The 13,620-nt window shown below is 42.6% G+C and overlaps 1 protein-coding gene across 2 annotated transcripts in view; it reads right to left on the bottom strand.

Moving 5' to 3' along the window:
• adamtsl3 (ADAMTS-like 3) overlaps positions 1-13,620 on the bottom strand; it is an 89,093-nt gene that overhangs the window by 44,879 nt on the left and 30,594 nt on the right. For both annotated transcript variants that reach the window (XM_034136758.1, XM_034136759.1), the window contains exon 2: positions 10,441-10,557. In XM_034136758.1, the coding sequence (XP_033992649.1) occupies positions 10,441-10,557 (117 nt within the window). The remainder of the gene's footprint in view (positions 1-10,440; positions 10,558-13,620) is intronic.

Below are 13,620 nucleotides of genomic sequence, written 5' to 3'. Positions count from 1 at the left end.
GAACTCATTGCAAAGAGGATCCCACAATTAAATTTGACCTGCCCTCATGGCTGCCACTCACTTTACTCAGATGGGATCCTTCCTATGCAAAAGAAATATTCCAGCGGAGCCCAAGATTTGTTGAGTTTGACCTTTACAGAGGGGTCGGAGCCAGAGGAAGGCAAGAGAAAGGACAGATGTATAAGCGTGTCAAAAATAATCATTAATAAAAGATTGAAAGATAGGTTTTCCACAAAAAATCTCGCAAAAGGAACAGAAATCTCTTCACTCCAAATATCAGTTTCAATTCCCAGTTTCCTTGCACACACACAGAGTCCATGGGAGGTGCAACAGGAGAAGGATTAGACGAGTCTAGAGTCTTTGGGGTGGTCCCTCTCAAACATTTCGCTTCTGGCATCAGAGAATAAGAGGGTGCTAAAATAAATCCTCAGCACATCACACGAACATGTTCACACACTTTAAATCATTTGCCTGTACTGTACGGACTAACACTTCTCACGCTTTGCTACCGTCGATAAATTCTTGAAAACACTCTGTATATATACATTAAGGACATACACAGAAGAAGAAAGCACTTATGTTGGTGGTGTGTGTGTGTGTGTGCCAGACAGGAGCCACAAGCTGAGCTCATCTAGCCGCGCTTCACTCTACGCCTCACTCTAATTGGTGTCTATTGCAGCGTGCCGCCATGCAATTGAGGGCAAAACAGCGCCAGGCCCTAAAACCTCTCCCCCCTCCGCCTCCCACCCATCACTCCATCATCTGTGGCAGCCCGGTGAGAGACGGAGTAGAGGAGCAGCTCCTCGGCTTCACTTCATCCTCTATCATTATCTCAGTGAGGTCATCAGAGAGCTGATTGTGAGAAAGGCTGCTCGTTTTGCCTGTGGTTCAACCTGCAAAACCCAAGGCGCCACAAATCATAACCTCTGAACATTTTTAACTCGGGAAATAAAACTGTGCTGAAGTAGAGACATTCAGGCATTTTCTGAGTTTGGCTTATTTTGCTTAATTTGGGTGTTTTCTTTTCTCCCAGATTACTTTTGATTTTACCACAGACATTCACATTTGGCTTCCCAAAGTTTAATATTATAAATCAAAGGCTATCTTCACATCACGATGCAGGCGTTTCATCGGGGGGACAATGGAACATGCGGAGCTGTCTTTAGTCAATGAACACCCTGGCTCCAGGCAATGCTTTCATCGCGGGACCTGCACCAAGAGATCATAAATCTGAAGCTTTTAAAAATCCGCCGGGTCACTTTTCATTGCGATTTGGGTTGGGATTCAGAAACAAAGCCAGGGAGAAAGAATCCAGGAAGTTTGCATGCATATTGTGGGAGGATCAACATCCTCTAAAGCACCAGATGCTCTTCGATACAAGACTTTTTACAAAATGTCCAATTCTACTTATACGTTTTTTACATTTTGACTGAAAAACATAATGGTCGCAGGCATGGTGAAACATAGCCCAAAGCTGAACATGTTACAGTTTAAGAAGAAACACACAGGCTTAAATCCTGATCCTTTCAAATCACCCTGGCATCACACATGGGCTTTGAATACTTAAAATATCCCCTTCCCCAAATACAGTGTCCGGTGCACCTGGGAAGCATCTTTGGAATTAATACCACGCTGCAGGATAACGGGAAAAACGCTCGAAGCCTTCGTGGTTTCTACGTTCGAAATCAGAGAACGTGCTCACAATCAACCCGGCATTTATGAACCTCATGCATCAGCACTCGGAGGCCAATTACGCCACGACCACAGCGTGTTGTTGTACAGTGGAGAGAGTAACATGCAACTGTGGAAGACCACAAAGCCATGTCATCTCAAACAAACTGCCTTTGCTTTTCAGGAGATGTTGAAAGCAGTTTATAATAAAGGCATACTGCTGATTAGGAGACACTGAACACACATCATGTGCATTACTCATCTGCACTGCTGGGAAATGTGCAGGTCATCATTAACTAAAACTTTCCTTTGGAGGCTTTCGCTTTGGCTGAGGTCTTTGTGTACTTTGGATTTAATGGAAGAAGTGTGGTTTTGTAATCAAACAACACGAACGCAGGTTAATTAGCAATGAACCACGTCTTTTAAACAATATTTTACACCAACTCTTGTGGTTTAGCCAACTAATATGTGGCCATCCGCCAGGTTTGCAAAGTAAGATCAGACTTAGAGCCTTGAAATAGGAAACCTGTGAGCAGATTGTTTATTACGCACTTAATTTGATTTGATATACTATATTTGATCAATTAGATGACAAATATATAACCACACAGAGATACAAATGTAATTACTCCCAGGCTGCAACAACCAGTAAGAGGGAAAACCACAACGATATTTTTCTGTGTTGATATTTGTGAATACAGTTTGAATAAAGAACACTGCAAAACTGTGTGTGTGCGTGTGTGTCTTTTCAAAAAGCGATGCAGAGTTAAGCACCAGCCAAGGACCATCAAGTTCTTTTTAAGAATACTATTTACAGTCTGCCAAGCTTTGTGCCCCTGCAGGCGATTAAAGTGTGGTTGTGAGTGAGTGTGAGTGTGTGTGTGAACATGAGACAACATAATGGCAGAGAGAGAGAGACACATGAATGTCTACCTGCAGCCTAAAGAGATCCTTAAATTACGCTAATTTGAAGTCAAAGGCTCACTCCGTGTTGTCTGAAGATTTGATGTAAGTATCTTCTTGTGTTGCAAGCGCAGCTCACTTTTCAGCTTGGAAGAGCGTCAGGGTCATTTTTCAATTTTGTGGTTTGTGAACAGATTACTTTCTCCCCCCTCGGAGTGAAAACTGTCTTTGTGTGTGTGCAGGAGGGTGTGAGTTTGCATGTGATGTGGGCCTGCACACGCACACTCCACGGTCTTGGTTTTCCCCATGTTTACGCTCACAGTACTTACACAAGTTTGCAATGATGGGTTCTCATGAAGCACCAGAGGGAGACCACCGCGATCAAAACCCTCTTTTAATATGCTGTAAGCGTCCAGAGATGTCAGGTTACCGTAAGCATCGGACTGTAAGGGTTTTAAAATGCCTCAAGAATACACAAACTCCACTGTTTAATGTCTTGCACAGGAACAAGGTTTACTGTATATTACGTTTCAGAAACAAAAGGCTGTCATCCAACACAATTTCCACTGAAGGACACTGTTGATGATTATAATTCCACAAAAGCTGAAGAGAATGCCTTGTTACACTAATGTTAAAAACTTGAACCCTTTGTATGAATCTGCTGATGGCTGTTTCCGACTCTCTCAGGCACAAAGTCCATTATATCCTCATAATAATCCCCTCATTTGTGCTTCAATGGGAAAATGATTAGTATAGCGTGTGAGAGGCATCAAGAAAAAAAACTATATTTTTGGTTAATGAAATGGCGAAAACTCCCATCAAAGTTTGATTCAAGCCATCTCTTGAGCCAAAATGCAAAACAATTATTCATATCCTAAAATATTTGCAATTTTTTCCAATCAAATAATGTTTTCTCCTGCGACACACCTTTTTAATGTCACTTTGACATTTATTTAGATACTACTATTTCACTTTTTCACCAAAATACTCCCAGTCCTGCAATTATAAAAAGGCATTTTTGAGCTACAGTGGCATTAACAGATCCTAAAATCAAGATATCTCTGGGGAATTTTAACGATTTTATAGACTAATCGTTAAATCTAGAAAATAATCGGCACATTAACCAATAAGGACACATATTGGTACATGTATCGCTAGGCATTGGTGTCTCTCAAAGGATGAAAAAGCTCAACACATGGCAATCTGCAACCTTGAAATTGAATGATCTCCTTCCAATGAACCCCCCAAGCTGCACTTGATATTCTTTGTACAAGCCAATGGCTCCCCAGAAAGGAAAACTACAAGTGTATGTTTGTACTGCTACTCTACTGTATGCCCAACCACGACACACGGAGCCATTAGAGCACACATAAAAGGCCGGCGTCCGTTTTGGGTTGCACCTTGTCCACAGCTTAACCTTAACTCTGCTCGGCATGGGTGGCAGGGATCCTTCAGCAGCAGCTTATTACTGCTTACCTCTGGATAACACGCTGGATATTAGCTACATACGGCTTGAGCCAAGCGCCCGCTATGAACACCTCAAAGAGAAGCTTACATTGGAGGGCCAACGAAGTAAGTAACTAGTTAGTCCGTTCCAGAGCTTGAACATGTCTAAGACACATTCTTATTCCACAGCATCTCTGTTTTATAAACAACGTTTAAGTCTAAGAGATTGGGCGGGGCACTCCCACACAGAGAAATAACTTTGTGCCTTGATTTGTTATTGATTGGCTGCAGAATATTTAATATAACACTCTTATTAAACCAGAGTGAAACCACATTCATGGCAAAGGCCTTGACTGATCTCACCCACGTGCCCAAACACACACAGACCTAGAAAAAAAGAGGCTTAATAAAAACAATCACCTCCTGGAGGCAATTAGTGCCGTGAGTGCCAAAAGCTATAAGACATCCAAACATTCCTGGATGAAACTTCCTGGCATCAACACGTCTCTTTTGTACGAGTGCGTCTCTGCTTGTGCATGCCTGAGTAAACGCACGGCGTCGAACGTGGAGTAGAATACAAACATCTGCAACGGGGAGGGAAATGTAAACAATTACATATCAATCACATGCCCAGGAAATGTGTGCATGCCTACAGTACACATGGCGAGAGGAGCAGATTCTGCAGGAGGCGAGGGTGATGGGGGGGGGGGGGGGGGGGGGGGGGATTAAGTCCAACCCATTAATCAAAGACACAGACTTGGATGCAGTGCATGCTCGAGGTGACATGTGATAGTGTTGAATCGTGAATAGGCGCAGAAATGAAACACACATGGATTCCCATATTGCACAGCACATGTCGGCATGAAAATACAAACAACTCTGGGATTACATGAGCTGCGCAGACGGGGGTGTGCGAGCAACAGTAGCCAGCAACACACACACACACATTTGTTCTGTGGATATTGTGGCAAGGGCTTGTCCCCGGTGGTATTACCTCAGCAGCACCCACAGTGCACTGCTGTGACACCACATCAAGCCGGGGGGATATTCGATGTGGCAGGGCGCGGGCCAAGGCTTTACTGAACACATATGTTGATGGAACAAACACACGGGTGAGAGAAGGATCCCCAGTCCAAAGCTTCACACCACATTCACCAGCACTCAGCACTTTTCCTGGGCCGAGCCTCCGAACAGCGATCGCATGTGCCAAACAGCAGTCAGACAGCCAAGAGAGCACAGGAGGCCAAGGTCTTCTTGCTCACTGCTGTTCACTCTTTGCTTTGTCTAGTTTTAAATGCATAATGGATAGCATTGCTAGCACCATACAGGGTCAGGATATCTCCGTGTAGCTGACCATGCAAAAACAAACACTGGCATTCACGGCTATCTGGCGTCACGAGAGCAGTTATTAACTCCCTGTTTGGACCCGAGGTTTTCCAACACAACTACAGCATGAGCTGCAATGTTTTCTAATGAACAAACAAGGCAATCGCATGCAACGAGGAGTGATCCAAATAATTGTATTCCTCTAAAGAAAACAACTCTGGAAATGAATAAATATGAGCAAAAACAATGATTTCGCAAAATGGGGATCGGAAAAACAGTGAATGGCTGGCTTTGTTAAAAAGTTACACAATAAACCAACCAGCAGAGCAGAGTATTATATCTCAATTATTTTGTCTGTACAAAAACTCAACCCATCTTTTTCTGCAGGAGTATTTCTTGCCCAGGAAAAGTAACGATCTCAAGTTTGCATATGTCTTTGTCCACGTGCAGAACTACAGTAGGATCCCCTCTTTCAAATTTTCCTCGAAGGCACTGCTGGTTGTCAAAACCTCCACAGGGTGCCTTTAAGGCTACAATGTTCACATACACTGGCTAAAAGTAAGCCAATTTACTGCCATTAAAAGCTTAGAATTCCCCTAAAGCTTTAACTTGAAGTGCTGTTCACACCGGGGGGGCACAGCACGTAGTGGAAAAAAAAAACGTTAGCCTAAACATCCTCTCAGCCTGCCAAAGCTAACATGCCCATCCTTTTAATGAAGACAAATGAAGTGTTTAATTGTGCAAGACCGTTGCCCTTTCCACCTGGCGCTACATGCATAACACAGCTGCCAAGACGGCGTGCTGAGCGACGGGCCCCTCTCTCTCTCTCTCTCTCCGCTGCAGGGCCACTGACTGCCCCCCCTTGCTAGCCACCACGTCTAACCCTTGGCCTCACTCGCCCAACATACATTACTGCGAACCCTGACACCCAGCCAAAAGGCGGAACCGTCTTGGACACTTGTTCACCCTGTAGGTTTTTCTTTTTTTGTAGGAAAAAAAGCCCGGACTGCAAGGGCGGTTCTAGGGGGGGGCCAACAGGGGCCAGTGCCCCTCTAACACGAAGCTTGGACCCCCCTGTGGCCCCCCTCCAAAATAATAAATCTCTGATAATGCAATTCATATAAAATACTAAGTCACTGTGCTATAACCTGGGCCAAAATTAACACCGTTTTTTATTTCAGTCATGGGCCAAAGTAACTAAACATTTTTATTTAACAAAGTCATTGACACAAACTCTGTTATTAAATCAAACACCAATAATGGTATTTCATTTTTTTTACTTTATACTAAACAAAATGTTTTTAAATATCCTTGTTCCTGCATTAAATGTGCCCCTCATAATGACGGCCCCCATCATGGCCCCCCAAATAAAATGAGTAGAGAACCGCCACTGCCGGTCTGTTACTGTGTGCGGTGCAATCGAGCATGAAAAACATGAAGTAATGTAGTGAGAGAGACAGAGGGCAGAGATGTCTTACAAAACTTCGGACATCTAACAGAAAGAGGTGTGAAGATACTCCAGCAGTGCGAAAGGACATACAGTAATCATCATTCCATGAGACATGTGAAGACAGGCAGGAGGAAGTGTCCTCCTCACACGAATCATTGCCGCAAAGTGGGGCTCTAATGACAGTCATTACCAACACTTTACTGTCACAACCCATAATATCCTGGCCATTACTGCTGTGGATAACATAATCAGGGCACCTGAGTGTGGAGGAGGAACTAAGTACTCAGATTACTTCTGCTACCGCTGCTGTTTGTGTGTCCTACTCTGCTACTTTAGGGTTAACAGATTTTTTACATATATACGGATTGGCGATCTGGGAATGCTGACAAATTAGGTTTCCATACAACAAAATTATGTTCTGAAGTTAACTTATTTTCAACCTAAGGCGTAGGCTATATTTTGTGGTAATTTGAAACAAAACAGCAACAAAACTACTTGGTTTGGCTGAAAGAAACACACAATAAACAAAGTTCAATGATATGGACACTGGTCTACTTAACGATAATTTGATTATAATGGCTTGTTTTGGCCATAATAATCGTATGGTAATAACCTGCTGCCGTGCTAACCTTTTTCAGAGTTTTTGATGGAGCTGAACTCAAATCTACTTTTCATATCAACAACTGATCGATGCTTCAAAGCAAACATGCAGTAGCTTCCATACAGTGACGGGGGATAGGGCTGCTTGTGAGAAACTCACACAACTGGAAACTGACACGCACACACTCTCTCATCTGGTAAATGAAGGGTCACCTTTCAGTAACCCGCTTAAAGTTGTCTGTTGACAGGATGATCACATTTGCCGTCTAGACAGCAGCCAGCTGAGGAGAAAACCGTGTGCTGCGTCTCTCCTTCCATCGCCTTCCTTTCTTTTTCCAGTGGCTGTGTCTCTCTCTTCCATCCCAACTCTTTACAATTCACTTTGTGATAAAGCTTAGCAGTTTTCAATTATTCTCCTCAATTTAATTGTTTCCCCACAGAACAGGAACTCAAGACATTGGGTTTAAACTCCACTTTAGTTTTTAGAATTTAGATTTCAAAGAGATAAATGGGTTTATCTGTCTTAGGCTAATAAAATCTGACAATGTAACAAAACTTTAAAAGTCAAAATTACTGGTTTGGAGTTAGTTTCCGCTCTCAAGATTGCTGGATATTTCATTCATAATGTTGAGTCAAGGAGATTTAAAAGTAGCTTTTCTGTTTATCTTCACTGTCTTACTCATTCAGTCACACAGAGAACTTTCTCAGACTCGGCGGCCAACATTTTTAGCCATCAGACCCCCCGCACATGTTGAATAACCCAACCTAATAAACTTATGTGATATTTGTTTATGAATGACCACATTGTTGAAGCTCAGTACATAGTTGCCATCACATAATAAATACGGGGTTAGTTTACAAAGGTATTTTAGGCCTAAGCTGTTTAAGACTGCCCTATTCGTCGAAGTAGCTCGTGCAGAGGCTGCCAGGAAAAACACTTCCCTTCGGAGAGAACAATTCATCTGTGGCCCTCTGGGGGGAGGGGCTACAGGGTGCTGGGGAGGTCAGTCTTATTGCCCACCGGCTGACCCTGGCACGTGAAATTTAAACTAAAGAAAGGGAACACACTTAGGAGTCTGAGATCCGCCTCCTGGGTTGCTTACTAATTAAGCTGCATTTGTCTTGGCTTGGAATCAAGCTTAATATAAAAGCAAGATCCGACACAGAACAGCGCTACAGGCCAACAGAGACTGGAAATAGACTGAGAGGAAACACAAGGGTTTCCCCTGAGAGTCTGCAGGCTCCCCATCCCAAGACATGTTAGCATCATGCCTGTAGCAAAGGATAGCATAGGTTTAATAATATGTAATCAGAATCAGGGGTATGGCCAAGTAGGTTCAAACAAACAAGGAATTTGCTCTAGTGTTTTATAGTGCATATATAAACACAATAAGAGGTTGTAAAAAAAAGGAGCCAATATAGAACTATTTAAAAACTATAATAAAATAAATAATGATGTTTTTTTTAAGTGGGGTAAAAAAATTCCCAAAAAATTAATTAGAATTATTCTAAAAAACAAAATATGTTCAGTATTTCAAACTGTAAAGTTGTCACTGTTTCAGAAAGAGGTAGCGTTCTGCAGAAACAACATTTCTGCATTATAATGTCATCAACAAATCAACATCTTGTTGTTGTTGTTCAAATAAGTGAGTCTCAAAAATGTTGGAATAAGATGTTCCTCCACTACTCTGTGCACCTTATGGCAAACATAAAATGAAACCCATAAAGAGCAACTGAGGTCTGGACGGCATGAGTACAGTTTGTGGGATATATCAAAGTAGTTTGTGTGGTGTTGGGTTTGAAAACCACTCTCTGATGCACACACAGAAATTTGCTTGAGGTGAGTGGATCATAAATCACAATGCTGCTTGGTAACAATGTGAAATCCAAATGCTGTAAATATATCTGTTTGTGGTTTCCAAGTACAGTTAGCATGTAATACAACATTTACATTCTTGACTTCTGATTGTTTTAAAATGTTTTTTCCATCAAGTCTGCCTTTAGGATATAAAAGAGAATGTAACAAGCAAAGATAGAAAACAAAATGTCAAATATGTGTCATTTTGAGGACACTGGCTAGGGTACATTTAACTTAAAAATAGTGATAAAAACGTTTTCCCTCCAGATTGAAGCAATAGGACCTCTGCCCTCTGCTGTCCTGCACATGTGAAAGTTAAAATAATGCCTAGTGATTTACTTGAAAGTGTGAAGGCGAGTTTAAGCAGACCATCAAAAGAGATGTCACTATATATTGATCAGTGTTCAAAGGGGGTACAGGTTCTGCTGAATATTCTATAAGTTAAGTCAAAGGGTCATTTACTCAAGCGTGGAGGAGTGTAAAAGTTGTGCAAATAGGACTTTTCACCTTTCACCTGACGGAGGAGGAGGTCATGTATGGTGCATAAAAACCAGTAAATCAGTCGGGTCAATTCCATTATTTCCTCGCAGCAAATAATACAAAAAATAATCTTATGGTATAACTCGTATTTACTGTTCAGAAACCTTTGATCAGTTTTAACATTCCTCTCAAAATGAGCGGATGAGATAGTGACACCAGCGGCCCAACAAATGAAAACATCTGCGTGAGAGAAAAGAAAAACGGTCTCATCAGAAGGTGCTGACAGAGAGGGAGTAATGTGATGCAGAAAAAAGCCACCCCACCCTCCGATGTGTTAAGTGCGTGTTAGCGTGTGCTGCATGTTTCACATCACGCTAGGTCAGCCCGTCCTCCCCTCCCAATGTCCCACCATCATCATTCACTCGTGTTTCTGAGGTGTACCGGCTGAACTTCACTCCTCTTGCGGGGTGTGTTACGTAAACGCACAGTGATAGATTTATTGGCTGATTTAGATTTATCTGAATTTATTTCTATACATTTCTATATTGTTTTTGTTGCATTCTCAGTTACTCTGTGACCTGTATTACTAAATGTTCAGAACTGAGATCCTATGGCTTAGCATTTTTTATGAAAAAAGTTGTTTTTGTTTCAAATTAAAAAGCAACCAAGTTCGACAATTAGTGATGTTTTCTGATCAGGCACTTACAGAGTCGTCTGGTTTTTGGATGCCATCTTGGAGGGGCTCTTCTGCCAGGTGGTCTCGTCGAATCAGAGTGTACTCCCTGATGAACACTACGTCCCCATCGTTGGCCCATACTGCAACCTGAAACACAAAATGTATATCAGGAGTCCTGTAGGTCAATGTAAAACCTTTTGATTACAAACGTACACAAAAGCAACACTGGTTAACTTCAAGAATATTTGTATACAATTCTTTAGACAACCAGACCAGACATTTTGGGAAAGAAAAGGGAACCGGGAAGAGTGAAAAAAACACATGATTAATTGAAGCTTCACAGTAATTAGCGCTAAAAAAAAGTTGAGGTTAGCTTCATTTTGATTTGTTTCGGCCGCCAGTTGGAAGCTTCATGTCCCCAGGTGTCATTTAAATTACTTGTGCAATAAAATTGGACTGAAAAAAACGACTTTTGTTGACCTTTGATTCCCTCCTGCATTTTTCTTGGTGGAGGAACCAGAAGGAAAAGACAGACTGAACCAGAGAATAGTGATGACAACACACTGTTTGTTATTTATAACATTGTCTTTCTAGGCTATTACACCACTCTGGAACAATGTGTGATAGTGGGAAATGTAAGTCAATTGTCAAATGATTTACAGAGCACTGTATGTTTTTTGTGTGGTTTGTTCTCACTACCGCACGTCCGTCATGATGTAGGGAATCGTTATGGACTCTGTAGGAATCCCCAGCAGAGGGGATCTGATATCGGACGACGCAATAACCCACCTCTTGGAGGGACAGGTGGGGGGGTGAGGAGCATCGTGGATAGGGCCCATTAGCAGCACAGCAGGGCCCGCATTCTGCAGGACGCACACATTCACAGAGCGGGGGCCCTCAGCTGCTCTCCGCGGGTCATAAACACCCTGTAATGACCCGGGTCAACTGCTTGCATCTCGGGCCGCTGCCAAGGCAGAGCGAGGCGGAGCAGGGGTGTGGGGTTAGGATACTCTGCATCGTAGGGAGTCACAGATTTTAAGTTGTGGGACGAAAAAAAAATTATGCTAAGCAACTGCACAAATCATACAGCAGCTTTGTGTGGGAAAGAGCCATAGAATGGACTCTTAAATAAGACAAATCAAATCTGCTCTAAAGCCTCACACTCAGTGCTGCTTAGCGGCAGTCACTCACAGTGAGGAGGCATCTGTAACAACACATAAGTCACCACAGTAAAATGTGGGCAAAAGCCTCCTCGGATGACCAAGATCATAAAGTATGAGCACATTTTTGACGGGTATGGATCTGCACATGCGGCAGCTGTTGGCAACAATTTAATATCTGGGATTATCAGAGCAGAAAATACCACGTTTTTTAGTGGCTGAAAACTTAGCACCTCGGTCCATAAAATAAAAATGTATATATGATAAATAAATGTCCCCGTTATGTTCACCCTTTTAGTAGAAGGGCATTTTTGATGTACTTATTTTTTCGTGGTTGTACCGATAGGGTTGAATGCTCCTATTGTAAGTCGCTTCGGATAAAACCGTTGATTCGTAGAGTCTGCAAATCAGTTTAAAAACTCATCTTATACCTGTGAGAAAGTGTTAAAATACATTGTACACGTTTCTCAGATTGACTCAACTGTTTAAAACTGTATACCCCAGATACTTCAATCATTTTAGCATGGGAACCCAAATAACTGCTTGAAAACCCTTTATGAAAATACAGCCTTCTCTGAAGTGAATACAACAGGAGATCTCATGACTAATGTTGCACTGAAGCGTGTCCTCTCTGCCATCGATGCTGAAAATTAAAATGTTGCACAACCAGAGCCAGGGGTAAAGCAAATATAAGTCAAGCATACGGACATAAAGAGAAGCTTTGCTGAGTGTGTGTGTGTGTACTGAAAACCACTTAAGTGACCAGATGTCCTCGCTCAAGGCTAAATGGAGGCCCGGCCGAGATGAACATGCCGATTGTGTCTTTCTCAAGAGATGACCCCCCCCACTCGTCTACAGAAATGATTTTCTCACACATTCAGTGTCTTAACACCAGACAAATCTGACAACCATTTCCTTGTCGTTTCAAAAGTTTGCATCCATCTTCTTTAAATGACGTGCTGGACCCAGACTGAGCTACAGGCTAATGGTGCATGACAGATAAACTCTCACTGGCTGGAGCCTTAAAAAGCGGGATCTATCAAACTCGTTTCCCTGAGCAAACAAGCTGGCTGTACTGTGCCAATGTCAAGCATCCTGCACACCCCCACTGGACTAAACCATTAGGATCTGGCAGAGGACTGGATATTTCCAAAGAGGGGGCAAGTGCTGGGTTACGCTATCAGGTCAGGAAAGGGGGTTTATGACGATGACAAAAACACTTATTCGCAATTCTCCCATTAAACACATTAATATTCAACAAATCAGGTTCCGCCTGGATTAGATTCCGTGCGATATTTTCCCCAATACAGGAAGTGTGACATTCCTGTCCATCAGATAAATTGTAGGGAGGAGGTAAAGGGATATATCATGGGTTTGGTCAAATACCGAAAAAGTTCATGCATCCTGTGTCACGTTTCAAGTCACCGGTCCACAGTGTCACCAAGTTTAAAACTGTTTCATAAGCAACACTAGCAGCGTGGCTTTAGGTCGCTCTTATACTTTGGTCCAGACTGATATGTCTATTGGATGGATTGCCATGACATGCTGTACAGACATTCAACATCCCCAGAGAATGAATCCTGATGAAGTTGTGGAGCGTTTGAATCTAATTCTAACTGTCCAGCATGATGTATTTTTAGGAGACATGGCCACCATTTGAAGTCCTGACTACTCAAGGTTGACGTTGGGAGTAATTTCCCTCTAATGAATGAGTTAGATTCTGTTAAAGCATGCACTAACTCAGGCTAGGTTTAGGTTTATTTGAAATGAACATGACAGGGGTTAAGAAAACACACTTCGGGTTTGCAGAGCCGCCCGTGATTGAAAGAACTAACTGAAACGGGCATCCCAATCTCCCAAAACTACACATGCGAGGCTCCAGTGTGTGCGCGAGTGTGTAAGTGTGTGTTAAAGTGACAAAGGCCAAGGGTGAAAGTAAAACAGGGAACCAGGCCGGTGATTCATTAACCTCCGAGGCGAGTTGGATTTCAAAGAGCATATCTGAACCAGGGAAGAGGAGAGGAAGTGAACTCTGGGGCAAGTCGGGGTC

Source organism: Trematomus bernacchii, unplaced genomic scaffold, assembly GCF_902827165.1.
Source record: "Trematomus bernacchii unplaced genomic scaffold, fTreBer1.1, whole genome shotgun sequence".
Taxonomy (NCBI): Eukaryota; Metazoa; Chordata; class Actinopteri; order Perciformes; family Nototheniidae; genus Trematomus; species Trematomus bernacchii.
The sequence above is the reverse complement of the archived record's forward strand: the minus strand, read 5'-3'. Positions and strand labels throughout refer to the sequence as shown.